Below are 27,128 nucleotides of genomic sequence, written 5' to 3' on the forward strand. Positions count from 1 at the left end.
TTATTTGTTTATTTAACTTTTTAGAGACAGGGTCCTGTTCTGTCACCCAGGCTGGAGTGCAGTGGCCTGATAATAGCCCACTGCAGCCTCAAACTCCAGGGCTCTAGCAATCCTTTTGCCTCAGCCTCCCAAGTAGCAAAGACTACAGGCCTTCACCACTATGCACTGCAGCCTCAAACCCCGGGGCTCAAGCAATCCTTTTGCCTCAGCCTCCAAGTAGCAAAGACTACAGGCCTTCACCACTATGCCTGGATAATGTTTTGATTTTTGTTTTTGTAAAGATTGGGTCTTGCTATGTTGCTCAGGCTGGTTGTGAACTCCTGGCCTCAAACAGTCCTCCTGCCTCAGCCTCCTAAACCATTAGAATTACAGACGTGAGCCCCCACGCTTGCCCTAAACCTGTATTACTAAAAATCTTTATTTTTACCCTTGTTAAATCTGCTGAGTTTTCCAGAGGCAAATTACTTCCCTGAGTTGCTTATCACATGTCATAATAAAAACAGCAAACACTTATGCAGTGTATGCCTTGCACCTGGCACTGTTCTGGTTTATTCATTTGATCCTCACAAAAACCAACTACAGTAAATTGTACCTTCATTTTACAGTTGAGGAAATTGACAGATAAGGAGATTAAATAACTTGTCCAAGGTCATACTGCTGCTAAGTGGTGGAACCAGTCTTTAAACACAGACAAAAGTATTTAAGATTTTTAAAAATAATTTATAGCGACATATCATATATTAAATGTATCTACTTACATTTTAAATGCTCTAATTTGTGAAAATAACCAAAATCAAAATACTTTCTAAAGATCCGACAGGTTTGCATGTGATACCATTATTATTTATACTACTGTTCTTTTTTATTTTATTTATTTATTTATTTATTTATTTTTTTTTTTTTGAGATGGGGTCTCACTCTGTCACCCAGGCTGGAGTGCAGTGGCGCTCTCTCTGCTCACTGCAAGCCCCACCTCCCGGGTTCATGCCATTCGCCTGCCGCAGCTTCCCAAGTAGCTGAGACTACAGGCACCCACCACCACGCCTGGCTAATTTTTTGTATTTTTTAGTAGAGACGGGGTTTCACCGTGTTAGCCAGGATGCTCTTGATCTCCTGACCTTGTGATCCACCTGCCTCGGCCTCCCAAAGTGCTGGGATGACAGGCGTGAGCCACCGCGCCCGGCCCCTATACTACTGTTCTTAACCTTTAAAGTGGTTTCAATTATAAAAACTGATTCTATCCTACCTTGCATTTTACTTTGAAACTGATTTTTCCCCTGAAAGTTCTGCTTTGTGATTTTAAGCTCATTTTCTGTATTTTATTTTGTGAACCACTGAGCCTAGATGTGAATTTTGAACATAATTTCTATATAACATAACTCAAAAAAAATTGTCATTAAGGACTAGGAAACAATTTGTATTTTAAAGGAAGTTGATCTTCAGATATCCCCTCAACAAATATTCTACGTTTGTGCTATTCCAATTTTATCGTTTACTATAGCTCTTCACAATTAGTTTACCTGTACAAATGTAAAAATAATTAAAGTAGTAATCTCTCCGATGGAATCGTGTTTGAGTCCTTGAAGTTGACCACAGACTGTAAGCAGCACAAACTCCAATAATTTTCTATTAAGGTTACTGTTTAATTTAAAAGACATTAAATCCTCTGTGTCAAGCCATTAAGATTAATATGTGTGTTATTGATTCAATTTATGTTTTCACGTATCTTCTTGTTTTCTGAAATCCATTTTGATATGGCTTTACAATATGTTTGCAACTTGAAATTAATACAAACCCTTATTCCTTAAACACTAAATAAAATCTTCATTTCAGGATTTAGTCAGCCAGTCTTTCCAGTTCTTATTATTCTAAATTGTTAGATTTCACTTTTCTGTACTTGGTTCTTTCCTCTATTTGAAAGCTGTGTCAGTTGACATCTGTGGAGTTTGATTCAGGTAAGAACTGGAAGCTACCATGCTCTAGAAGCCAATGTTTTTATTGTAACTGAAATTAGAATGTTTGAAGAATGGAAAACATTGTATTTAGCAATATAGGAAGAAGATGAATGAAATTGAAACAGTCTTCTCAGTCCTTACACCCCCAGTAACACAGTAAGCCTTCAGCATCTGATTTTTGGCATTGTGAATATCCACTGGGCTCACATTTCAGACAGGGATTTGAAATAGTGGTCTATACCTTAGCCCGACTTACTTGCCTTTCAGTTGCCCCCAACAGCAACGTAAGCCATGTACTATGTGCCTGCTCTGCATGCCTGTAACTTTTACTTCCCTTCCTTTCTGTCTTACTTCATAAACCACTGACAGTGCCCTCTAGCCAAACACAACCACCTTGATGCTGTTTGACTTACTTCAGCATTGGACATTGTCCACCACTTCCTCACATGGGAATCTAAAACCTGACCGTGTCCTGACCTTCTTCCTCCCCAAAGCCTTTACTGGCTTCCCCTTCTGCAGCTGCTTCCTTTTGGAGGCTGGTGCTCTAGGTACGGTGCCTTCAGCCCCTACTAATCCACCTATAGCCTCTTAGAAATGTCATCCACGCCCACGGCTTCACGTATTCACCTCTAACTTCCTAGTCTTTACAAATCCTGATACACCATGGCTCCTCCTCTTCTCACTGAGGGAGGCCTACACCCTTGGGTATGGGATAGATTCCATACTGTAAAGGAACATAATTTATTCATCTCTGTATTTCTATTACCTACCCAGGTGCAGACTTAGTGGGTCCTCAATAAAAGCTTGTGGAAAGGAGAAATTCCTTGATTTAGCCCAAAACTTATTTGCATTTCCTCTTCCAATACCTTCACCCACTCTACCTTCTTGAATTCCTGTCCCACCCCACTCAGCATCTTCCACAGGATTCTGAACCTCCTTGACTCACTCAGTCTGGATTGAGTGCATGCTCACTCCCTTCCTGTTCATCTAATCCCTCTGCCTGACCCAGTCCCATCACTTATATTGCAGAAATCTGCCAGTGGGGGTGTGTGGTGGGAGGTGAAAATCATTGTCACCTCCATCCACAGATCTCTACACAAAATCTTGGCTACATGCTGAGCCAATGAAGTTTACTGATAACCTATTGCAGAATTACCCTATTCTTCCTGTTGTACCTTTATACCACTTTGTACTTTGCACATGATGGGATGGCAAGGTCTGTGGGCCGGGGTGGGGGGGGGTGCCCTCCTTCAGCATGTCCTCAAAGGACTCAGTCTCCATTTTGTCTCCAATACTCAGCCCATTTCTTTGCACATAGCAGGTGTTCAGAAATGTGCATCCAGCCTCTGACTGACTCTGCCCTCAAGCTTATAATTTAGTAGGAGAAATAAAGTATCCACATTATTCTGAAGTACATGGTGGCCAGGCATGGTGGCTCTTGCCTGTAATCCTAGCACTTTTGGAGGCCGAACACAGCAGATCACTTGAGGCCAGGAGTTCAAGACCAGCCTGGGCAACATGGTGAAACCCCATGTCTACTAAAATTACAAAAATTAGCCAGGCATGTTGGTGCGTGCCTGTAGTCCCAGCCCTTTGGGAGGCTGACACACAAGAATCACTTGAACCTGGGAAGAGGCTTCAGTGGGCCGAGATCATGCCACTGCACTCCAGCCTGCGTGACAGAGCAAGACTCTATCTTAAAGCACATGGTAAAGGATGTAAATAACAGAGAAAGTGTCTTATGCGTCTTGTGGCTTGCAAAGACAATAAATACTTAGGGAATTTCTGGATGAACAATACTAGTGGTCTTCAGAAAGAAGATACAGTTTTCACTTTGAGAGTGGGTTGGTCTTTGAACAGAAGCCTGAAGGATAAGTAGGACTTCGGCAGACAAGAAAAAGTGGAGGAACAGGAGAAGCGTATGCCAAGCTGAGAGAAATGTAGAGGGTAGGTGGGGAGTGATCCGGTTTAATGGAGAGTTTAAGAGAACAGACTGGAGAGACAGGTTGGAATAGGTGAAAGAGGGTCTTGAATATTACGCCAGAAGCGTAAACTTCATTTGGTGATTGTACAGACTTTTTTGACTGTTACTGAGCAGGAATGTGATGCAAGCAGAACTTTGGGGAGATTCATCTAGTAGGTTCACAGCTGTTATCTCCAACGTCTAGAATACTACCTGGCATATAGTAGACCTTCCATAAACATTTTGAATATTTACAGAACCACATTAAGAGTTGTCATTTATTGATGTAGATGTGTAGAGAAATAAAACTATTTGGATGTGATATTTTTAGTTGACAAATATACACATAACTTCATTCTTGACCTTTCTTTCACTACCCTCCGTCTTCCTGTTACAATTAGCATCCCCCACTGTGATGACTTCCATAGCATAGGAAACCTAAATCCAGCTTCCTGTTCTTTCCCCCCATTGTTTGAGTTTTTCCCTCCAAAGCTACACAGAAGAAAGTCATCTAATCCAGTCCTCTTTCACATGAAAGTGTGTTAGAATTTGTGTACAGTCATTATGTGCACAAAAAAATGTTTCTAGGTTAAATATCCCCAGCCCCTTTAATTATGTGACCATCCTAGTCACCATCCTCTTCATGTCTCTAGGATTAGCCAAGTGTGTCAGTGTCCTTAAAAACATGACATCAATACTAAGCAATGAGTCCAGAAATGTCTAAATTAGTATATTTCTCTGGCTTAAAGACTCTGGAAATATCCTCAACTAATCATTCTCTATATAATGCTACCTTATCTGTGTATGATTCTTTACAATAAAAATATACATACTTCAAGCGCATTCTCCATGTCTCTCTCAATGTTATCCCTTCCTGGTTCAGGCCCTGATCACTCCAGACCTGCATCCTGTGTCTTGCTTTTCAGCTTTCTTGCCTGCTGCTACCAGATCTGTCTTCCTTAATCCGTGTTGTCATATGCAGGTCAGCAAACACTCACTGATCATCTGTGGCGTGCTGGCCCTGTGCTCATGCTTCAAGGCATCAATTGTTCATGAGTAGGACAAGGCCTGTCCCTTAAGCTATGGGGGAACAGTATTCATCTGACTATAACAACATGCGGGAGGTTGCGCTGCAGCATGGATATGTCCCCAGGACTGAGGACAGAGAAGAGTATTCTAGCATAGGTTTATGGAGATGGCATTTGACTAAGCTTTTACAAATTAAAACAGAGAAGAGGGTAAGAGTTTTCCAGGCCAAGCATGGCAGGTCTAAGTACACTAATTAGGGGACCCCCTGAGCAGAGCTCAGAAGAGTGGTACTAAGTGACCTCCAAAGGAAGATTAGAGCAGTGAAGAAGGACGTTGAGGGCCATCCCTGGGCGTCTGTTCTGACGATATAGGCACACTAAAGGATGACCAGACCCCAAAATGCATTTCCGGAAAACAATACTAGTAGCATTTCCTAGTAGAAGACATTAGGGTCAACATTTGGACAGGCGGGTCAACATTTGGACAGGCAGTTCAACCAGGAAGTTCATGGAGAGGCAGCTGGCAAGCCGACCAGGAGTAACCCCTATCCCTGGCATCGCGACTTTGGGCGTATCATTAACTTGTGGGGTCCTCACCTAAAATACAGGATAAATGCTCATATTTCCCCTGACAGGGTTGTGGTGAGGATTGAGATATAATAGGTATCCAGTCTGGCCTCACTTATAAGAAGGCGCTAACTTAACTACGGGGATGGCTGCCGCGGCCCCGTCCGCGCCGGGCACCGTCTACCGCGCCGGCAGCACCGAAGGGTACACCTGCCTGTGTCCCGCCAGCGGCCGCGGAAGGAGCTGCCAGAAGACTAGACTGTGGACCGCCTAGCTCCCGGGACTCCGCGGCTGGGGGCTGACGCGCGCGCAGGGCTCGGCGCCCTTTGCTCTGATTGGGCGGGACGAGGCCCAGGGGTGGGCCGACAGACAAAGCGGGAGGCAGGAATTGGTTAAGCCCGGAGAGAGGGCGGGGCCTTGGCCCGCACGGGAGGCGGGAGTGGAGTCCCCCGGGCTTTCTCTCTTAGCCCCGCCTCCTTCCCGGCTCCAGCTGGGGCCCGAGAGGCTGAGTGGTCTGTACGCTGCTCGCTGGCCTCCCAGTCTCCCCAGCAACCGATGACACTGCCCGCGCGAGACTGACCACTAGCCGACGCGGGCGACAGGGACTGGAGCGTGACCTCCCCATCCCGAGGGGCTGGACGCTCGGACGCCTCCCCGCTTCCCCTACTCGGAGGCCGCGCGCGCCGTTAGCCCGTTCCTCGCTCCCCGGCCCCAGTCCCGCAGTCCGGGAGGCGGGGGTCGGCAGCTGGCTGAGTAGGAACCGCGCGGTGTCTGAGGAGCCAGTCGGCGACCGGTGAGGTGACTGAAGGGCAGGGGAGGGCAAGGGTGGCGCGGGGCAGCCGTCCTCAGCTGTGGCTAGTCTTCTCCCATCTGCCTCGGGCGACTGGTGTCTGCGGCGGTCGCCAGCGCCGCCCGGGCTACGAGTGACGCGGAGATACTGCGGGGCGAGCGATTGGCCGGACACGTCCGCGCGGCCTGCTCCTCCCAGGCCTTCCCCTCAGCCTGTCCTCCCTGGTCCTCCCCGGGTGACCTTTTCGGGGCTGGCGTCACCACGACAAACATCGCCAGGCTGAGCCGGCTTAAGGGGGCAATGGCCGCCACCGGGTTCTGGCAGCGTTAAACGCTCCCCACTACGTTTTTGGTGCCCGGTCTCGCCCTCCAAGTCGGCTGGCGCCGCGGGCAAGGGGCGCTCGGGGTTGGGAAGGGGCTCGCGCAAAGAAAGTTTGCCCAGCAACTTGTGACGCGCGGCGACCGAGGCGCCCCAGGATTGGCTGCGCTGCTGTGGGTCACAGAAAGCGACCTGTTCAGGTGCCGTGTTCCGCATTCGGCGAATAGTTGTGCTCTGCTCTTAAGTACCAGGCACCAAGTCCCCAAATGAGTAGCCAGCTTCCCTTCTTTCATCTTGGAGCCCACACTTCGCGCAAGTGGAGCTATGGAAGGCCCATGCTGTGCTGCTCTAATCATGTGAGGGATTCTTAGGGGTTGAGGGGGAAGGACTGAAAAGGGCTGCAGACCGTTTAGGATGCCTGGAGTGGAGACAGGAGTTAAGCCCCTTACTCAGAGTCCATCTTAAGAACTGTCCAGGGCCGGGCGCAGTGGCTCGTGCCTGTTATCCTAGCACTTTGGGAGGCCAAAGTGGGAGGCTCTCTTGAGCTCGGGAGTTCAAGACCAGCCTGGGCAACATGGTGAGAACCCTCGTCTCTACAATAATAATAATAATAATTAGCCGGGTGTGGTAGCACCTGCTCATAGTCCCAGCTCCGCAGGAGGCTGAGGCTGGAGGGTTGCTTGAGTCCAGGAGGGCAAGGCTGCAGTGAGACAGTGATCAAATCACTGCATTCCAAGCTGGGTGACAGCAAGACCCTGTCTCAAAAAACAAACAACAACAACAAGAAGGACTGTCCTAGGGAGAGTAAATCCTAAGTACCGGGCAACCGCAATTCTCAGTGTTAGCAATTTTTTTTTTTTTTTTGAAACGGAGTCTTGCTCTGTTGTCCAGGCTGGAGTACAGTGGCGCGATCTCGGCTCGCAGCAACATCTGCCTCCTGGGCTCAAGTGATCCTCCCACCTCACCCTCTCCAGTAGCTGAGACTACAGACGGGCGCCTCCACACCCGGCTGTTTTTTGTATTTTTCGTAGAGACGGGGTTTCCCTATGTTGGCCAGGCTGGTCTCGAGCTCCCGACCTCAAGTGATCTGCCCGTTTGGGTCTCCCAAAGTGCTGGGATTACAGACGTGAGCCACCATGCCCAGCAAGATTTAGCAATATTTGGACCTTTCCATATGAAACACCGTAATAATAGGTTTTTTTAAATTTATTTTTTGAGATGGAGTCTCACTCTGTCGCCCAGGCTGGAGTACAGTGGCACGATCTCGGCTCACTGCAACCTCTGCTTCTCCGGTTCAAGCGATTCTCCTGCCTCAGCCTCCCGAGTTAGCCGGTACTACAGGCGCGTGCCACCATGCCTGGCTAATTTTTTGTATTGTTAGTAGAGACGGGGTTTCACCATGTTGGCCAGGCTGGTCTCGAACTCCTGACCTCAGGTGATCTGCCCACCCCGGCCTCCCAAAGTGCTAGGATTACAGGCGTGAGCCACCGTGCCTGGCCAACTTTCTTTACTAAAGTTTTCCCAGCCAGGAGGATCAGACACTCCAAGTCTACTGTCTAAGATCAGACAACTAGTAATGAGAGGAACCAGAATTTGGATGCCTGCCTCTCTGGTTCTGCTACACAGGTTGCAGGCTCAACTAGTAAACCAAAGCAGAATATTTGTATGTGCAGTGTGCAGTGCTGTGGAGGATATGATGACTGTAGTCAGAGTATTTGTATATGCAGTGGGTAGTGCTGTGGAGGATACGATGACTAGTAGGGTATTTGTATATGCAGTGGGCAGTGCTGTGGAGGATACGATGATTGTAGTCAGAGTATTTGTATGTGCAGTGGGTAGTGCTGTGGAAGATACGATGACTAGTCAGGGTATTTGTATATGCAGTGGGCAGTGCTGTGGAGGATACGATGATTGTAGTCAGAGTATTTGTATGTGCAGTGGGTAGTGCTGTGGAGGATACGATGACTAGTCAGGGTATTTGTATATGCAGTGGGTAGTGCTGTGGAGGATATGATGACTGTAGTCAGTATTTGTATGTGCAGTGGGTAGTGCTGTGGAGGATACGATGACTAGTCAGGGTATTTGTATATGCAGTGGGTAGTGCTGTGGAGGATATGATGACTGTAGTCAGTATTTGTATGTGCAGTGGGTAGTGCTGTGGAGGGTACAATGACTGCAGTCAGGGTATTTGTATATGCAGTGGGCAGTGCTGTGAATGATATGATGACTACAGTCCGAGTATTTGTGCAGTGGGTAGTGCTATGGAGGATATGATGATTGTAGTCAGAGTATTTGTATGTGCAGTGGGTAGTGCTATGGAGGATATGATGACTGTAGTCAGGCCCTTTCCTCCAGGGACCTAACATTTGGGAAAATTGGATTCCAGACTAATACATCACTTTTAAAAAGCACTGAGTATCTTCTGTGTGCCCAAGTCCTTGCTAGGCCCAGGGAAAGTGCAAAAGACCTTATAGTCCATTTTCTCTGATCTGGGATGCTCTGGCCACTCTGGGCTTCAGTGTTGCCTGTGTCTCAAAAGGACAGGACAAGCTCCCACTATGTATGTTCTCTCCTTGTCTACATCCATACCTTCTCCATACTTCCCAGATTTCACAGGAAAATCTTTGTGAAACCAAAACTTTCAAAAGAATGTATTTGGGCTCGGCATGGTGGCTCACACCTGTAATGCCAGCACTTTGGGAGGCTGAAGCAGGAGGATCAACTGAGGCCAGGAGTTCAAGACCAGCCTGGGCAACATGGCAAAACCCTGTGTCTACTAAAAATACAAAAATTAGCTGTGGTAGCTGGAGCCTGTAATCCCAGCTGCTTGGGAGGCTGAAGCACAAGAATCGCTTGAACCTCAGAGTCAGAGGTTGCAGTGAGCCGAGATCACACTGAGATGGCACCACTGCACTTTAGCCTGGGAGACACAGTGAGACTCTGCCTCCAAAATAGAAAGAATGTGTTGGCTCATGATCAGACTTGAGCACTTGGGCTGAGAGCGAACTGTCATTCCTATTTCCACCAGCTCCTTAGATATAGACTGAATCTGAAGCTGGAAGGAGCAACTTCTTTTGAAGTATTGGATTTTGTTTCTTTATGGGGGAAGGAAGCAAGGAGTGGCAATTCTGGTGCTCTGAATTCCATTCGCCATCCGCACCTCCTAGAATAGGGCTTAAATATGTCCAGAGTGGACAGGAATCCCTGCTTCCTGTTACATTCACTGATTAATATATGCTCCTTCCAGCTTCAGATTCAGTCTGACATGTCTAAGGAGCTGGTGGAAACAGGAATAACAGTTCGCCCCTACCCCAAGTGCCTAAGTCTGATCATGATCCAAATACATTCTTTTGAAAGCTTTGGTTTCACAAAGATTTTCCTGTGAAATCTGGGGAGTGTAGAGAAGGTATGGATGTGAACACGGAGAGAACATACATAGTGGGAGTTTATCCTGTCCCTTTGAGACATGGGCAACACTGAAGCCCAGAGTGGCCAGAGCACCTCAGATTAGGGAGAATAAAGCTGAGCAATGAGTAGGAGAGAGGTGTGGGGGCAGGGGGAGCCTCTCTGAGAAAGGGTAGAGAGTCCTGAATGAAGGAGTGAGAGAGCTTTGCTGATAGAAGGAACTGTAAGTGGCAAGGCCCCAAAACTGCCTCCTGAAGGCCAGGGAAACTTCTACTCCACACCCTATCTAGACTGGGGAATGGATAGTTTGCTTCTATCTCATCTGGATTTCAGGGCAGTCTAGGGGTATCACAGAATCCTGGAGACAGCAGCATCACTCGATCCTGAGGGGTAAGAATACAAGGAGAAGCCAGCAGAAGAATCACCTCTCCTGATGCAGCTACAACTCCCACCCTCCCACAGCCAGTTCCTGCCCCTCTTCTCATGGAGACCATTCCATTCCTGGGTCAGGGCCCAAGATTAACACAGAGCATTCCCTGGGGCCCCAAGTGCTGGTTCTTGGGGTTGGCATTTTACCCCCTTGTCCCCTGGCTGCCTGGTGCTCACCTGTGAATTTCACAGCCAGGTCTGTCCCTGCTGCTCACTGAGCTGCTGCAAGCCTCCTGGGGCCTTTAGGAAGGGGCGGGGCTGCCCTAGGGAGACTGAGAGATGGGCTACATGGCCTGCTGACTTAGTCCTGTCCCCAGACCCACCTGCACACTTGTGCTGGATGACTGGATAAGCCTGTATAGGAAGCCCAGGTCACATGGGGGTTACTAATAACACCCACCTCAAAGGACTACTGGGAGGACGAAAGGGAAACACATGTACAAACATGTGAGAGTTCTTGTGTGTTAGTACCAGTAACAGCTGGTATGGTTTCACCTTCTGAGAGTCACAGTGAGAGAAGGTTTTGCGTAAGTCACAACCCCAGGTCCCTACCAGGTCTAGGTGTCCAGTTTCCAAAACAGCAGGTGGACTTTTCTGGAGAGGGCGGCTAGGAACTAGGGCCTTGGAAAATGAGGGGAACAGCTCTCCTCTGGGCTCACTGAAGCTCTGAAGGTCAGACAGGGTCAGTGACCTTTTCTCAACTAAAGCCCTCTAAGGACTGAGGTGGGCCAGCCTCCCTTCAAATGTTCCAGGATTTGGAAAGGCCATTTGGATAAGCACTATTCAATAAAAATAAAATATAAGCCACATTTATAATCTTAAATTTTCTTTAAAAATGGGTAAAATATATTGTGATAGATATATTTCATTTAACCTAATATATCCAAAAATATTTCAACATATAATCAATGCTAAACATTATTAATGACGTATTTTGCATTCTTTTTTAATACTAAGTCTTTGAAATGAGGAGAGTATTTGGCTCTTACAAATCAACTCACTTTGAACCAGCCATGTTTCAAGTGCTCACCACATGTGGCTCTGGGCCACTGTAGTAGACAGCATAGCAGGGAACAGTTCCCCTCAGCCCTATTCCCCGCTGCCCAGACCAGGTTTACCAACTCTGACTTCAAGATGACCACTTGTTTCTTGTGAATCATGACTTTTTGAGGTCTTTTGTCCCACCCCAGAAATGCTGGCATGGCAGAACAGATAACCAGGGAAGAAAAATCTTTATTCTGATTGAAAATAAGAATTTTCAATTATTTAATTTTCAATTATTTTATTTTCAATTATTATTTTCAATTATTATTCAATTATTATTAAGAAACAAAATGACATATGAAACTCAGAAGTTTATCTTGCTCCTATTGTAAATATTGGTTTTTCCATTAGCTTATCTTCCTTCTTAGTACCTGTTTTGTTTCAGTTTTTTTTAGTTATATGTATAGTATTTGTTTTAAATGCTTGAAAGTTACTTACATACTTTATTCAACAATGAGAATTTTCACCAATTCAGACGTAATTTCCCCCTTCCCTCTTTCCAAACTTTCCTGTACTTTTTTTCCAAAGTGAAAGAAATTTGGTGGTATAACAACTTTAAAACTCACATTCAATCAGGAGAGTGGGGAGTAGGATGATCTAGAAGTCAGTCTTTTTTTTTTGGCACAGTAATAATTTTTCTTTCAGGTTTCCACTTCAGTCGTGACCCTTTTGCCTGTGGGATGAGCTCCAGCATGGGGTGAGGTATAGAAGAGAGACTTGAAGAGCCTGCCTTGGGACCCAAGCGCCAAACCTGTACCCTAGCAAGTGTCTTACTCCACATCCATAATGGAAGGAAATGGTATTGTTGTTTATATGCCGTTTAAGTGTGCATGTTGGTATTTGTGCATTTGCCTTCCTTGGGCATGTGCCCTGGGAGGCAGTGGCCTGGGAGAGGGTGGGCTCCTAGAAACATGGTTTGAGAGGTACCATGGTCTCCAGATACTCAAGAAGGAGGCAGAGCACTCAGTAGGGCATGAGCATTGCTTTCTTTGGCATCTGGGATCAGGCACTGAGTCTCCAGGGAAGTTTTTATTTTCAGGAGGGCAAACATTCCTCTGAACTGACATCTAACTAAAATCAGCAGCCCATGTCTGGGTTGAAAGTCCCTCTGGAGGAACCAAGGAACTCTCTCTAAAATCTACTCCAGCCTGGGCGTGATGGCTCATGCCTGTAATCCCAGCACTTTGGGAGGCCGAAGCGGGTGGATTACCTGAGGTCAGAAGTTCAAAACCAGCCTGGCCAACATGGTGAAACCCCATCTCTACTAAAAATACAAAAATTAGCCAGACACAGTGTCACGTGCCTATAATCCCAGCTACTCAGGAGGCTGAGGCAAGGAGAATCCTTGAATCCGGGAGGCAGAGGTTGCAGTGAGCCGAGATGGAGTGACTGCTCTCTAGCCTGGGCGACAGGGCGAGACTGTCAGAAAGTCTACTCCAGTGCTCCTGCTTGCATTTTTTGTTTAAAAATCATACTAATCATACTCTTTGTATAAGATGTCTGGGATTTAAAATACTCTAGAGCTTCTTCCCCCCACCAAAACAAAAAAGTGGAGTGGGGGTGTGGATGAAACAAGAATGGTAAAATGGGGATTGATTTGTGACACTATTCAGTTTTTTGTATTTTAAAATGTCCATTAAATAAATACCCTTCTCCAGAAAACATTTCCCTCCCTTTCTTCCCCTGCTCCGTTGTAACTCACATTTTCCCTTTTACTTCATGTCGACTGGGCACAGCACACCCTACTGCAGAGGCACAAGAGGAGGACACCCCACGCCGGCTACTCCTGCCCAGCGTAGTGGGGCAGCAGAAAGCTCCAGAGCCCAGACTTGCAGGTTTGCTATTCTCACTTTACCCCCATTTGTATCCAAAACATAAGGACCCTGTCTATGGGGGTATTTTAACCAAAGTTCTGAGTATTTATGATGAACTTTCATCTGCTAAGAAGAAAGTGACAGCTGACCATTTTGTTTGCGTCCTCTCCTGCATCTGTTGAGTGACAAGGGGCTATACTGTACTAGCAACTAGACCTAATCTCCAGTAAGGCTGGAGACTGACCCGTGGCCCCTGAGAGAAGTCGTCAGTGCTGAGGCCAGGTAAGGAGGGCAGCCACATTGTGCTCTTGACTAGAGGGCATGTGAGGTTCTGTGCACATAATACAAAGGCTGACCCTGTTCCCAGACAGCTGCCCGGAGCAACCTGTCAGAAGAATTCAGGAATATCATGTGAGACAAATAGGATAATAGAGTAGATTTGGTCTCCATAAAGGAGTTTTTCTGCTACTCCAGATTCTCAGATTCCTGTGGCTGAGACAGTGAGGAAATGCTGCAGAACGTTCATAAACAATATGTTTTTCTTGATCAGATTCATCATATTCAAACCTTCACAAACAACTTGGATATCCTGACAATTATTATAGAATGGATGCCCCTTCCTTCTCCCCAGCCTTTCCTGAAAATGGGAAAAGTGTTTCTTGGATAATGCCACCAACTTTTAATAATGTTTTTTGTGAATTATCTATGCTCCCGTTTTACCCCTTTACTGGGTCCTGAGTTGCTTTCTCAACTTTGGGGCTGTATACTGGCATGGGGTAGTGTGTTTATCAAGTGCTGTCCAAAGCCAAGGAACAATATTTTGGGGTTTCTCAAATACCTTCCCTTGGCCAGACCCCAGCCCCTTCAGTAACTTCAGGGTCTGAGCCCTTTGCCTAGGCTGTTGCTGCTGCACCTGTTTGTGCTTCATCACATTACCCACTTTGTTCTTCCAGCCCAAGTCTGGCTGGGTTCATGTCAGTGACTCAGGAAAGCTGGATGTTGGAGGAAGGCGTTGGTATAGTCTAAACGCAGGGGACTTCTCACTGCCCCATCCTTCCTTGGTCATTTCCTAATGCATCCCCAGACAAGGATCCCCATCTAAGGCCAGCAAACAGGCTTGGCATTCCCTTCCCTCAGAGCAGTGTTGATGGTTCCCAGGCTAAATGGAAGCTCCCCTTTGAATCCATTCCTGTTTGTTCTCCAGGACACTTGTAGTTTCCCTCCTGCCCTTCCAAGTGGTTCAAGGACACCGACTCCGTATTTCCGGGATGCCCATGGCTTTGCTTTGTCTTGGGGAAGGGAATCCTGGAGATGGACTACCTAAAGAAGTCATAATAAATAGGGAGTTCGTGTTCCCTTCTCCATTCCTTAGGAGCTGCTGCAGAGGCTCACAATGACCTTCTCCCCACAGGCTCACGGTGCAGGGTGAACCTGGCCACAGCTCACCTCTGGAACAGCCGCAGTGTCTGCCCCTTAGAGAAGAACCCTGAAATCAGACCAGTTTTTGCGGCCTCCCCCTTTCCTCTCTGTTACAGTGCCTTTTCCAGGCCTTAAGAGAGAAGTAAAACTTAGCTGCAGCGTCAGGAGGTGGACCCCAGAGTGTGAGTGGCACGCTTCCCTGTGAACCCGTCCTCACCATGTTTGCCACATCTGGGGCAGTGGCAGCGGGGAAGCCTTACTCGTGCAGCGAGTGTGGCAAGAGCTTCCGCTACAGCTCAGTGCTGCTGCGACATGAACGTGCTCACGGCGGTGACGGCCGCTTCCGTTGCCTAGAATGCGGTGAGCGCTGTGCACGGGCTGCTGACCTCCGAGCGCACAGGCGCACCCATGCTGGCCAGACCCTCTACATCTGCAGTGAGTGCGGACAAAGCTTCCGCCACAGCAGCCGCCTTGACCTACACTTGGGTGCACACCGGCAGCGATGCCACACTTGCCCCTGCCGCACATGCGGCCGCCGCTTCCCGCACCTTCCGGCGCTGCTGCTACACCGGCGCCGCCAGCATCTGCCAGAGCGGCCCCGCCGCTGCCCGCTGTGCGCCCGCACCTTCCGACAGAGCGCGCTGCTCTTCCACCAGGCGCGGGCGCACCCCTCGGGGACAACCTCGGACCCTGCTGCCCCACCCCACCGTTGCGCACAGTGTCCGCGAGCCTTCCGAAGCGGCGCCGGGCTGCGGAGTCACGCGCGCATCCACGTGTCCCGGAGCCCCATGCGACCCCGTGCCTCAGACGCCCACCAGTGTGGCGTGTGCGGCAAGTGTTTCGGCAAGAGCTCTACGCTGACGCGACACCTGCAGACGCACTCGGGGGAGAAACCCTTCAAGTGCCCGGAGTGCGGCAAGGGCTTCCTGGAGAGCGCCACGCTGGTGCGCCACCAGCGCACACACACGGGCGAGAAGCCGTACGCATGTGGCGACTGTGGACGCTGCTTCAGCGAGAGTTCCACGCTGCTGCGCCACCAGCGCAGCCATCAGGGCGAGCGGCCACATGCGTGCGCCACTTGCGGCAAGGGTTTCGGGCAGCGCTCCGACCTGGTGGTGCACCAGCGCATCCACACGGGCGAGAAGCCCTTCGCGTGCCCCGATTGCGGCCGCCGCTTCAGCGACCGCTCGGACCTCACCAAGCACCGGCGCACGCACACGGGCGAGAAGCCCTACCGCTGCGAACTGTGCGGCAAGCGGTTCACGTGCGTGTCCAATCTCAACGTGCATCGGCGCAACCATGCCGGCCACAAGCCACACAAATGCCCCGAGTGCAGCAAGGCCTTCAGCGTCGCCTCCAAGCTTGCACTGCACCGCAAGACGCACCTGGGCGAACGGCCAGCGGAGTGCGCAGAGTGCGGCAAGTGCTTCAGCCACAGCCGTTCGCTGTCGCAGCATCAGCGGGCCCACGCGCGCGCCCGCACCGCTGCCGCCGTTGCCATCCAGTCCGCAGTGGCCACTACCCTCGTCTTTGAGGGGCCGGCTGAACAGGAAAAGCCAAAGTTTTCTGTGTCCTAGTTGAGGGAGGCTTGCTGAGGCTTCTCTAAAGGTGGTTGGGCAGGCACCTGTATAGCATCACAGGGACAGTTGAGGCAACTCGTAGATGGAGGTTTGGGAAAAGACTGTGGCCTCCTGCCTTTCCCGTTTCTGTTGGCAGCCCTTCACCTGGCCTCCTGCCTCGCCTCTACACCTACTACCCTGTCGGCCCTTTTGCCATCCTGTCCTCGTATAACTCGGATTCTCCCCTCAGGTGTAGGTGCAGGGAGTCAGGGAACCCTTAGACTCCCCTGTGTGCAAGAGCCCAGGTGTTGGTGTGTCCCTTTAATGCGACTGTGCTCTCTGGTGTTTCTGATTTTCTTGCCTTTGTTCTGTCTTCTCATGTCCCATCTCATTCCAGCCCGCATCTTCTCCCTTCCTGATTACTTTTGTTGTCCTGCCTCTTCAGGTAATGGTCACAGATTTGGCTGTAGTCACATGTTACCAGCCCTGTGGCTTCTTGACTCTTGGCTCCCTGTTAACTCTGCTTCTGAGAAATGTGGGTATAGAGGTGGGAAAGCTCACTTCCATGAAGGATGTCTTCATGCTAGGAGCTGCCTGCACCCTGGCAGAGGTGGCCAGTCACATGAAGGTGGGCAGGGGCCTAAGCATGGCCACACATGTCCCCAGGGCAGATCAAGGGGCCTCTCAGGACAATGTTCCCCAGCCAGGTGAGGAACATTTTCACTGGGACCCAGGCCAAAACCATGTGGGTCCACAAAGCCAGGCACTGCCAAGTGGAACATGAGGTTATTTCCAAATCATGGGAGGCACCAGTAAGGAGAGGGCAGGGTGGAAAATCCCCTGGAGCTGGTCAACAACTTTTTGCCCATGGCTAGTGAAATAAAGTTGTCTGAGTACTAGATGCCAAGCGCCCCCTTTGTCAAACCTACGGCTGCTCACCAGAGTTTGGAAGTGATCCAAGAGCAGGTCCATTCAGTTCCAAGGTCTCTTGTACCTTCCCAAGGCAGCTCAGTAATCTCGTATGGAGGACCACTTGATTCCACACTACAAGGTGAGACTTCAAGGCCTACATATTGGGTTTTCTCTGTTAATGGCAAGTACAAGATGGCTCAGGATCATATGCCTCTATTTCCACTCCAGCCAGTCGGCCAGGAGTGACCCAGCACTCTCCAGATTATCTCCGCCTGCTCCATTTGAGTGTAAGGGTGGGTGTCTTAGTCCACAGGAAAGGGCTGCAAACTGTCAAAGTGAGTCTGGAAAGGGTCAGAGGTGAGGGCCTGCAGAGAGAAACAGGGCCTGCACCTAAGCTGCATTCTGGTACATGGTTTCAAAGGGATCTAGGATTTCTGCACCTCAGGTGCCAAAACACTTGCTCTGCCCACACATGCCTGCATAAAATACTCTGTTTATTTTGTCCCTTAGGAAGACTAAAGTAGTCCAGCTCCCCTACAGCCCAGTCTTGCCCCCACCCTGCACTCTGTCACCTTAGTTCCTGGGGACCAATCATCTGGCATTCTCAAGCAGACCCTCTCCTCATTGCTCCTTTTCAGTCCCTGGAGTCTGGCTCCCTAAAGCCAAAGCTGGAGGAGAGCTCATTGCTGAGGAAGCAGGGTTGGAGCCTGAGGAGATGCAGAGGGCCTGGGCCCCTCGCTGGATCCCAGAGGCCCAGGGGCAGAGATGCTGGGACAGGGCTCTAGGGGACCACTGGGTGACTCTTGAGGGGCTAGGAGCAGGGCTGGGTGACTTTTGCTACGGTGGGCTGCAACACTGTCTGGCTTCTCAAAGCGCTTGCCGCAGAATTCACAGGGGAAGCGCAAGGCAGCCACCGTCTCTGCATGCTTGCGCTGGTGCCAGTTCAGGGAAGCCTTCTGGCGGCAGGTAAACCCACATATCTCACACCTGGAGTCAGGAACAGAGGAGAGTAGGAACAGGCCTCAGGCCATCATGACTTCCCTAGGGGGTTCCTCCTGCTCCCCACTGCCTAGGTGTCCTATATGCCTAGCTTCCAGACTCCACCTCCTCCCTTCTGGCCCCTGGCCCTCAGACCCCACCCCAGCACTCACTGCAGGGGTTTTTCTCCAGTGTGGATACGTCTGTGGATGACAAGGTTGCTGCTTGTGCGGAAAGACCGGGCGCAGAACTCACAGATGTAGTCCCGGGTGTCTGCAGGCATATGAGGGACACTCCAGCATCTGCCCCCACCCTGTGGCCCCTCCTTGGCCCACCCCACCCACTATCCCTCACCAGAGTGCACCAGTATTGGAATTCAGGAGGCTCAGGTTCTAAGTAGTTGTTATCCAAATCATGGAGCCCGTCTGGACCTCCCTTACCTGATGGGTCATGACAACCAAGTAAGATATGAACCCAGCTAAAAGACATTATTGTTCACCCCAGCCCCCTCCCGCCAATCCCACTCAAACCAATGAACTCCCGATGCAGGTGCACCACCCCACCTCAGCCTCTAGGCTGGTTCTTTCTCAAAGGAGACACATGGAATGGAGAGCTGGGTCCTTATGTATGAATTGAAGGCACTGGGCAGCAGCCAAGCAGAAGCTTGGAGTCAGCGATGGGAATTAGGATTGAAGCTCAAGGCCCAAGGACAGACCCTGGCACCTGGAATCATCTACCACCTATTCAGACTTGCATATCCCACCTGTCCCAGACCCTATCAGTGCCCTGTGGAACCACCTGTCTGCAGGCAGCCAGTCCCCTCTCCTCTTTTTCCCTGAGCCTGCACTCCCTGCTTGTTCCAATAGCACCTGTCTGTTGCCCACGGTCACTGTGTTGCCAGCAGCTCTCACAGGCTACTGTGGTTTCTCTAACCCACCAAACCCCAGGGTCTACAGTAGAAAAGGTGTCTTTGCTTTTCATGGTGCCCTTTAGACCACCTCTAACATCGCCACCTCTGCGAAGACCCCACCATCAGACCACACGGACACACCTGCAGCCTCCTCCTTTGGCCCCATCACTCCCCCTCCATCCACACAACTAGGTTCAGCCCCTCTACTCCTGTCAGCCACTATTCCTGCTGTCAGCCAGCACTCCAGCCCTCTGTTCCCTGACCTCACTGACCTCATCGCCCACCCTCCTCAGCCACCAGTCTCAGGTCACACCCATGCATCGCACCACTTCAGAAATTGCTATTTCTTCTAAGATACAGTGGGTTAGGAGGAGAAAAAAAGAAATGGTGATTTCAAACATCCTGGTTCGTGCCAGGGCCTCCTACCTTGTCCTCTTGCTATGATAATCCCATGATTCCAGGCCAGTCTGCTGGCCCCACCGTCTTCCCTCTGAGCCCCTTCCCTGCTCAGCTGCATTTCCACAGCCATCTTTGTTGCCTTCTTTCATTCACACTACTAATCTTCCGTCCCTCTCTCCGTCAACTGTACTTGCTTGGTTAAAGCCCAACTTGGGACAGACACAACTTTTGGTCTGCTCCAGCCCTGCATGTGTGTACTGTAGGGGGCACAATCTGCCTCTTGGCCACTCTTTTCATCTAAAACCACAAGTCTTAAGGCCCCCTTCTTGCCCTACTGTGTCTGCAATTCCCTCATCAGTTCACTTTTCCAACTTTTTAGAAATACAGAAGACATTTCACACCACCACCTTTCTCCACCAGCCTCCAACACCCCCAGCCTACCAGCCTTATTCAGCAGTGCTCGTTTCTAAAGTCGCCAAGAAACTAGAACACCCACCCACCAAATCCACTATTCAGCTTGCATCTGTACCTATGTAAACAACCGCTCAAACTGTTCCCGCTGGCAGCCCTCCACTGTGCCCCTCAAGACCGACCCCTTCTCACTTGAGGTCCCCCACCCCACTCCAGCATCAGCAGCAAGCCTTTCTCTATGGAATCATTCCCATCTCCGTGCCCTGAGCCCACAGCCTTCCAGCTAAGACTCCATTTCTCTGCCTATCTTCACAGAAAAACAGAGTTGTCCATACTTGCTGTCTCCACTCTGCCTTGAATGCACTCCGTTCTGGCTATCCCCACAGCTCCACTGCCCCTCTTGTCAGTTCCATCTTGTCACCTGGTGGCTTCACCACTGCCACATCTGGTCGCCTGTTCTCAGCTCACATTTGGCCTGTCGCACTGGCAATCATCCCCCCTTCCTCCCTGGAGCATTTTCTATACTCAGTTCCTCAAATACCACTCTCTTCATCTTCCTCACTACTCACCTGGCCTGCCCTCTGATGGCTAGAGTGCCACGACACTCACTTCCTCTACGTAGGGACACTCTGGCCTCATGGCTCTAAATACCACCCATATGCTCATGACCCACACATTTATATTTATATTTTTGCCTGACATCTCCCCTGATCTCCACATTCACATCTCCTGGATGTTTAATTAGCATGTCTCAAATCAAATTCCCTTCCCAAGCCCATTTCTCCTTTGTTTTCAGAAAGATCACATCACCTGCTGCCCAGTTGCTGAGGCTGGAATTCTCCAAGTTACCCAACTCCTCCCTGTCCACTTGACTGTAGCCAACCCATCCTTCCCACAGCAGCCCATTTGGCTCCGTCTGCACACACACTGGCCTCCATCCATTCCTCACTGACTCAGCTGCTACCAGCAAATCCAGGCACCACCTTGCCCTCTTGCGCATCTCTGCAGTCATCTCACAGTTGAGTGCCTGGTTCTGCTCATCTGAGGTCCCCCTGTTCACACAGCAGCCACAATGATCTTTTAAAAAGTCAGCCATGTCCCTCTGCCATTCAAGACTCTGCGATGGCACCCATCTCACTTAAAGCAGACGTCAAACTGTCCTGTGGATGGTCTCAGAGGCCTCCACCAACTATGTGACTTCTCTTCCTTTCTCAGCTCCTGACCTCTTCCCTATTCCTGGAACATGTCACCCAGATACCACCTAAGGGCCCTTCCACAGGTGCTGTCCGTAGTCTGTAAGGTACAGGTCTCCATTCCTCACTTCACTTAAGTCTTTGCTCAAAGCATCTTCTCTTTCTACAATAGCAACTCCTCCTTATGCTCTCCTCCTTTCCCTTGCCTCCACATTTCTTCATAGCCCTGTATCACTAAAGTGGATGTCTCAAGAGGGTTAGCGCTGCCTGCTCTGTTCATTGCTATACCCAGTACCCAGAACAGTTTAAAACAAGCAGGTGCTCAACACACAGGGCATACAGGATGAGGGAGAGTCATCCCTCGGAGGGAGGTGAAGAAACCTACAGAGCGGGAGGTGACAGGACCCTGTAGAGGGGGAGGTGAAGAAATCCACAGAGCCCAGGGTGACGGGACCCATAGAGGAAGGTAAAAGGTCCCACAGAGAAAGGTGGAGTTCCACCACTCACCACTGTGCAGCTTCATGTGCTCCTTCAGGTGTTTCTTAAAGTTGAAGGACTTCCCACAGGCTGGCTCTGGGCAGGAGAAAGACTTCTGGTGGATGTGCTGGTACTTTTTGTGGTGCTAGAGAAGGAAGTGGGTGGTAGGGAGAGACGGGGCAAAAGGATAGCCGCCTTCCACAGAGAGATCAACTGAGCTGACCCAGCAAGCATGCTCCTCTGTCCCCTTCCTGGCCCCTGTGCCCCAGCAGTTCTCCCTGTCATGGCCTGCTCATTTCCTTGAGGCTCAGCCCTCACCTATACCATGAGCATCACACCCATCCCACCTGACCACTCAACTCTCCTGTCACCCAATTCTGTGCTTGACTGCCATTATCTCACCTCCTTGTCACACTCTCACCCTGCAATGTCCTGCAATGTTCCCTGTACAAAGTATCACTCTGGGTGACACCCCGATTCACCTAATCATGAGTGCACTGTCTGCTGCGGAGGGGAAAGCAGTTTGGGTAAGTATGATTATCCTATTTGATGTCAGTATTCACGTACAACAGTATCTCCCCAACTGCTTGCTTTTTAATAGTTCACCATGGGTATATATATAATATGATTTTCTTCTAAATCTGCTTTGGAAACACACACACACACACACGCGCGCGCGCTCAACCTAGAACACTATTAAGGGTAACAGGCTCTTCAACCTTAACTCCTAAATATCAAAGTATTTCTCTTTTCACTGACCTAAGTTGGCATCCTGGCTCACTAAATTAAATTGCATGGGCTGTCCTCTTCTTTAGAATCCCATTTTTCCACAGTTAAACTTCCAGGGGCTGCTTTGATGTCCTCCATAACAGACTCCAGAATGTCTGACATGGCCTGCTGAATGCTCTTCTCAGCCTAGAGCTTCCCCATCATCCCGGGTCGTTTTCCCTTTTCAGTTGATTCTTGTCATCTTCTGTGGGCGGCACTCTCCCGTCTGTCTACCCTCACCTCACCATCCCAGTGTCTGTGGCCCTCCCCAGCCTTGGTACCTGCTGTGCCAAGTGCTCTGGCTGACTGTAGGGATTGGACCCTTCCCCTTCTGTGCCTCAAATTTCTCAGGCAATGAGATTGGGGACAGGACCGTCTCCCAGCCCGTTTCACTCTAGGACTACCCTCTCAAGCCAGGATATGAGGCAGCCCAGGCATGGACTCTGAAGCCAGGCCACCAGGCTCAGAACCCTAGCACTAACACACACCAGCTGAAGAGCCTTGAGCAATGCCTAACCTTTCTGTCTGCAAAGTGGGAATAATATCAGCACCTAATCTATGGGGATATTGTGAGGACCAGAAGACTTTATACATGTCCAGTACCCTCTGCTTCCTGGTTCTGAATCCTCCCATGCCTTAAGATCCTTTTCCTCAGTTTTTCTTTTAGCCCTTTTCCCCCACCCCAGCAGCCACACAGGCCCCAACCTGTGCCCCTCACATTCAAATACTGCCGGTTGGAGAAGATCCTTCCACAGCCAGGGAAGTCACAAGGCATCAGCTCTCTTTTGGCAGCTTTCCTGAGGAGGAGAATAGAGAGGAGCAGGATGATTCCTGCCTGCCCTTCTCTGCCTCCCTCCTCTCGGCCCTCCCCAGAACCCCATCTCCCCAAGTCCTACCTAATTCTCTTGGGGCCAATCTGTGCAGTGTCCTCATCCCAGGCCGGGCTTGGAGCAGACTGGGCCTGACTCCCAGTGCTACGGGCAGCAAAGAGGGAGCAGAGGGCCTCGAGGGAGGGCCACATCCCAGGACGCCCCTGCCCTTTCTGTCTCAGCCATCAGGTTACCTGGCCAGGGCCTCAGTCTGCTGGGCCACTTGAGGGGTCCTGCTGAGCTCTGGCTGCACCCTGACTTCTTCAGGTGGAGGAGCTCTGGAACTCAATGAGGATGCTGACAAGGACGGCACAGCAAGAGGAGTGGAGAGTGCTGCAGGGGCTGGTGGTGTCTCCCCCTCTTTAGGTGTGCAGGTGACAGGGGAAGGGAGTAGTCTGGGGGCATCAGGCTCACTACTGAAAGAAGAACAAAGAGGAAGATGGCATTAACTTTCTGGGCAGTCAGCCATCCCCTGCCCGACCCTAGCCCCTAAATTGAAAAGATCTCAAACTTGAAACAACCCTACCCCCACCCTAGGCTCCCCATTCATATCTGCTTTCAGCCCTCAATCTCCCTGCGCCTGACTTCACCCCTTTTCACCCCCTCAGTTCAAAGCCTCTAGTTCTTTTTGCCTTCCCCAAAACCCACCCTTCCGTCCACACTAACAAGCCCTTCCCTCTAGTCCGCAAAGCCATGAACTGCGAGGCCAGCTGCCTCCCTCTCTTGCTCTGCTCATTCTCCCTCAACCCCAACTTGCTCATCTGGGGAGGAGCTGTAGGTCCATAAGCTGGCATCACTGAGCATCTCCTCTTCATCCTCATCATCGTCCTCTTCTTCCTCACCCTCTTCCTCTCCTGGAGGTGGGAAGGTCTCTGGTGGGGGTCCCACCCTCCTGCAGGCCCAAAGAAGGCAAGCCTGAGGTCCTGCTCCCTCATCCTCCCACCTATGCAATTCTGCCTTTTCCCTCCTACCCACATCCTCACCTGGGCAACCTGGCCTCTTGAGTCTTCTCATCATGCTCAGATTCCAAATCTGTGTGACAGGCAAAGTCAAAAGAGAAGGAACTCTGGACTCATGGGATGAGGACACGTAAAGGTCTAAGGTCTGAAGTGATGGGAGACCCCTCTTTTTTTTAAATAGATACGGGGTCTCACTATGTTGCCCAGGTTGGTCTCAAACCCTGGGCTCAAGCAATCCTCTTGCCTCAGCCTCCCAGAGTGCTAGGATTATAGGCGTGAACCACCGCACCCAGGCAGAGACTCTTAAGGAGGAGGAGGGAGCAGAAGCTATTGGAGTAGGAGGGATTGTTCTGTTTCAGAGATGATATTCACATAGTTCACAAAACTATACAATCAAAAATCTCCTTTCCAGTACTGTCCCCCATCGCCTACTTCTTCCCACAGGCAACGTGGTTTCCTATGTGCCTTCCAGAGATATGTTATACATTCGCAAGTACTTACACACACACATACACACATTCACTTTCCCCTTATTTGTATTTTTCACCAATGATAGCATACCATACACCGTATTTTGTTTTGCTTTTCATGCCCAACAATGTATTTGATGATATATTTCTTTGTCAACATAGAGTTTTTCCATTGAAAAAGGATCATTTTTAGAGAACAGGGTTCTGAGCTACAGAAAATGGGAAACCTTTTTCCTCCCTTTTCTCCACAACTCTGCTTTTTCCAGCCTACCTGCAAGCTCCTGCCCACTTGTGGCCTCGGAACACCAACTTCTCCGGGTAGTATGTGGAAGGGAGGCTGGCTTGGGTGCCTCTGAAGGTGTAGGGCTCAAAGAGGGTCCCCAGGAGAAGGTATGGCCTGCTGAGCACTCCCACACAAGCCCCCCATCTTGGCCGCCAGGCCCCCGAAGCCCGGGCACCAGGCTGCACTCTCGGCTGTGGGCATGAGACAAGAGCACCAGATACTGCAGACCTTTTGGAGGCAAAGGCTCGGGACCTGGAGGGGTGGGGGAAGCAGTCAGGCTGAACTGGGAAGTCTCCTCCTCTCACCCTGGAGAGCCATACCCAGGGAGCCCTGTTCCCTCAAACCCCAGGGCAACCTCAGCCCCAGTCCAATTTATCATTCTTCAGAACCTAGGCACACTAGATCCTGAGACATTGCTCCCTTCCCCACCCAGAGGTTGCCGCCATCGAACTACCCTGTGCTCCCCAACTCACCCCACCCTTCCCAAACTCACTCAGGGCTCCCTTTGAAAGGAGGGTGTTTCTGGGTCACCCTGCGGTCCCTCTTCCCTCTGGCTCTCACCCCCTGCCACCCCCTACCTACCTGCACAGAGGACACAGCCTGAAGAAGTGTACCTGCCAGCAGGAGAAGAGGCAGGTCAGGACTCAGGTGGCCAGCCACCCTCAGCCCTGGGCACTCACACATGTAAGGGGCCAGCCCTAAGGGCCGCTATTCGCTGAGACCATGAGGAGGGGAGCAGGACCCTCGCAGGCCACAAGTCACACAGGCCGTCCTGGTAAAGTGAGAAACCTGAGGGTGGAAAAGAGCAGCAGGACAGGCCCTGGAGAGGAGGCTAGGGGCTGCTGCCTGGGTACCCTCCCCCAAGCCCTTCTCCCGGCCCCTAACCGGTCCAACAGGAACTTGGCGAGCTGCGAGTGCAGGGAGAAGCCCAGCCGCTCCTTGAGGAGGCACCACTGCTCCATGTGGCCGCCCAGGCGGATGCGGCACTTGCTGCGGCGCGCGTCCAGCTGCCGCCGTTTCTCCCGCCGCCTGCAGGACACGTCCACCGCCGGGGAGGAAGCCATGCGCACCAGAGGCTGGAGGGTGGAAAGGACGTCTTCAGCGCCCAGCCGATCTTGGGGGTCGGGGACCCGGCTCCACCTGTCGTTAGGGCCTCAGTTTCCTCATCAGTGAACTGGGGCAAAACTAAACTATTTCAACAGCAGTGGCAGGTGTGGAGCCAAACCCCGTCCTTCTATGATACAGGGTGTTGAAGCTCAGCGCTACCATGTGGGTGTCGTCGGGTGGGAGGCAGGCAGACAGAAGCAGTCAGAACAAAGGCCTGCGCCCTCCAGTCCACTGAAGTGGAGCTGTGGGGAAGGGGCGAGAGACTTTCACGGGAAATTTCAACTGGGCTGGGGGGGTCCACACATTTCATCTTGAATAGGGCAGCGGCCTTTACTGGTTTCTAGGGGAAGGAAAGGTCGTGTCCTGGCGTGCAGCCGGGGGCGCTCTTCATAGTTGGGTCGAGTGGGGTGAGGCCGGGGTCAGAGGTCTGGAGGGACCCCCCACCCTGTCTTGGGCACCCCCACTTAATGCTGACAGTGAGTGGAGCAGACCAATCCCAATGGCAGCTCCCAGGCTGCCCTGAGCCCCCGTCGCGACCCACCCCCACCCCCGCCTTACCTGTGCGCCCCCACGCGCCCTCACCCCCACTGCGCCTGCGCCTGCGCCTCCCCGGCCTAGCGAGCAGGCCCGGAGCTGCTGGGAGACAGGGGCCCACCTCGCGCGCGCAGCGTTTCTCTTTTAAGAAGAACCGGTGCCTCTCGGTGACGGCTGCTGTAGCCCGGAACTGAGGCCCGCGCCCCAGAGGGAGGGGCGAGTCTGAGGCCGACGGCGTGCGCCTGCGCACTGGGTGCCCCGCGCAACGCCCGCCGGGAATCGTGGTTCCCCGACTCAAGTCGCCCGCGCGTGTCGCGGAGCCCCGCTGCAGTTGTGGTTGGGTGGCTTCTGTGGTGAGCGTCTGCGCTTGGTGACCAAAGGTTTGAGGGAAAGTGGAAGAGACAGGGTCAGGCCTCCTGTGCTCCAACCCCAGTCCACCCGGCCTGTCTGGGGACGTTGCCTCTTCACTTGTTCCCGTTTTGTATTCACCTTCGATTTCCCCCTAACAGTTGCCACCCGCAAACATGATGCAGAATCAGTCACTTTGAAAACCAGCCAGAGCCCTCT

At 51.0% G+C, this 27,128-nt stretch overlaps 2 protein-coding genes across 12 annotated transcripts; one reads left to right on the plus strand and one right to left on the minus strand.

The window, feature by feature from the left end:
* Positions 1–5,957: 5,957 nt before the first annotated feature.
* ZNF672 (zinc finger protein 672) lies at positions 5,958–17,192 on the plus strand. Of its 4 annotated transcripts, none has more exons than XM_055233904.2 (4): positions 5,958–6,311; positions 12,145–12,298; positions 13,236–13,334; positions 14,725–17,192. In XM_055233904.2, the coding sequence occupies exon 4, from the start codon at positions 14,951–14,953 to the stop codon at positions 16,307–16,309; it is 1,359 nt and encodes a 452-aa protein (XP_055089879.1). In that variant the 5' UTR covers positions 5,958–6,311; positions 12,145–12,298; positions 13,236–13,334; positions 14,725–14,950; the 3' UTR covers positions 16,310–17,192. The 4 variants fall into 4 exon arrangements, with proteins under 4 accessions (XP_055089879.1, XP_055089880.1, XP_063470105.1 ...); XM_055233905.2 differs by having other exon boundaries at positions 5,965–6,306; XM_063614035.1 differs by having other exon boundaries at positions 5,975–6,311; positions 14,518–17,192.
* Positions 17,193–17,680: 488 nt separating this feature from the next.
* ZNF692 (zinc finger protein 692) lies at positions 17,681–26,780 on the minus strand. Of its 8 annotated transcripts, none has more exons than XM_055233902.2 (13): positions 26,683–26,777; positions 25,806–25,996; positions 25,503–25,534; positions 24,909–25,172; positions 24,192–24,240; positions 23,966–24,100; positions 23,403–23,624; positions 23,236–23,313; positions 23,058–23,136; positions 21,602–21,716; positions 18,536–18,621; positions 18,355–18,454; positions 17,681–18,190 (listed from the first exon to the last, which is right to left on the minus strand). In XM_055233902.2, exons 2-13 carry the CDS (start codon positions 25,982–25,984, stop codon positions 18,147–18,149), a joined length of 1,383 nt encoding a protein of 460 aa, XP_055089877.1. In that variant the 5' UTR covers positions 25,985–25,996; positions 26,683–26,777; the 3' UTR covers positions 17,681–18,146. The 8 variants fall into 8 exon arrangements, with proteins under 8 accessions (XP_055089877.1, XP_063470101.1, XP_055089873.1 ...); XM_063614031.1 differs by lacking the exon at positions 26,683–26,777 and adding an exon at positions 26,586–26,609 and having other exon boundaries at positions 23,403–23,621; XM_055233898.2 differs by lacking the exon at positions 18,536–18,621 and having other exon boundaries at positions 26,683–26,780.
* Between the last annotated feature and the right edge of the window lie 348 nt (positions 26,781–27,128).

The sequence above is a fragment of the Symphalangus syndactylus genome, chromosome 19 (assembly GCF_028878055.3).
Source record: "Symphalangus syndactylus isolate Jambi chromosome 19, NHGRI_mSymSyn1-v2.1_pri, whole genome shotgun sequence".
Classification (NCBI taxonomy): domain Eukaryota; kingdom Metazoa; phylum Chordata; class Mammalia; order Primates; family Hylobatidae; genus Symphalangus; species Symphalangus syndactylus.

What these genes read in the sequence shown, in the direction of transcription:
- ZNF672 (XM_055233904.2), top strand. Translation starts at nt 14,951, where the DNA reads ATGTTTGCCACATCTGGGGCAGTGGCAGCGGGGAAGCCTTACTCGTGC.
- ZNF692 (XM_055233898.2), bottom strand. Translation starts at nt 25,984, where the DNA reads ATGGCTTCCTCCCCGGCGGTGGACGTGTCCTGCAGGCGGCGGGAGAAA. An exon ending in CAAGAGGCCAGGTTGCCCAG is followed by an intron (nt 24,101 to 24,191) that starts GTGAGGATGTGG and finishes TTGGGCCTGCAG; the next exon opens with GAGGGTGGGACCCCCACCAG. An exon ending in TACAGCTCCTCCCCAGATGA is followed by an intron (nt 23,625 to 23,965) that starts GCAAGTTGGGGT and finishes TTCTTCTTTCAG; the next exon opens with TAGTGAGCCTGATGCCCCCA.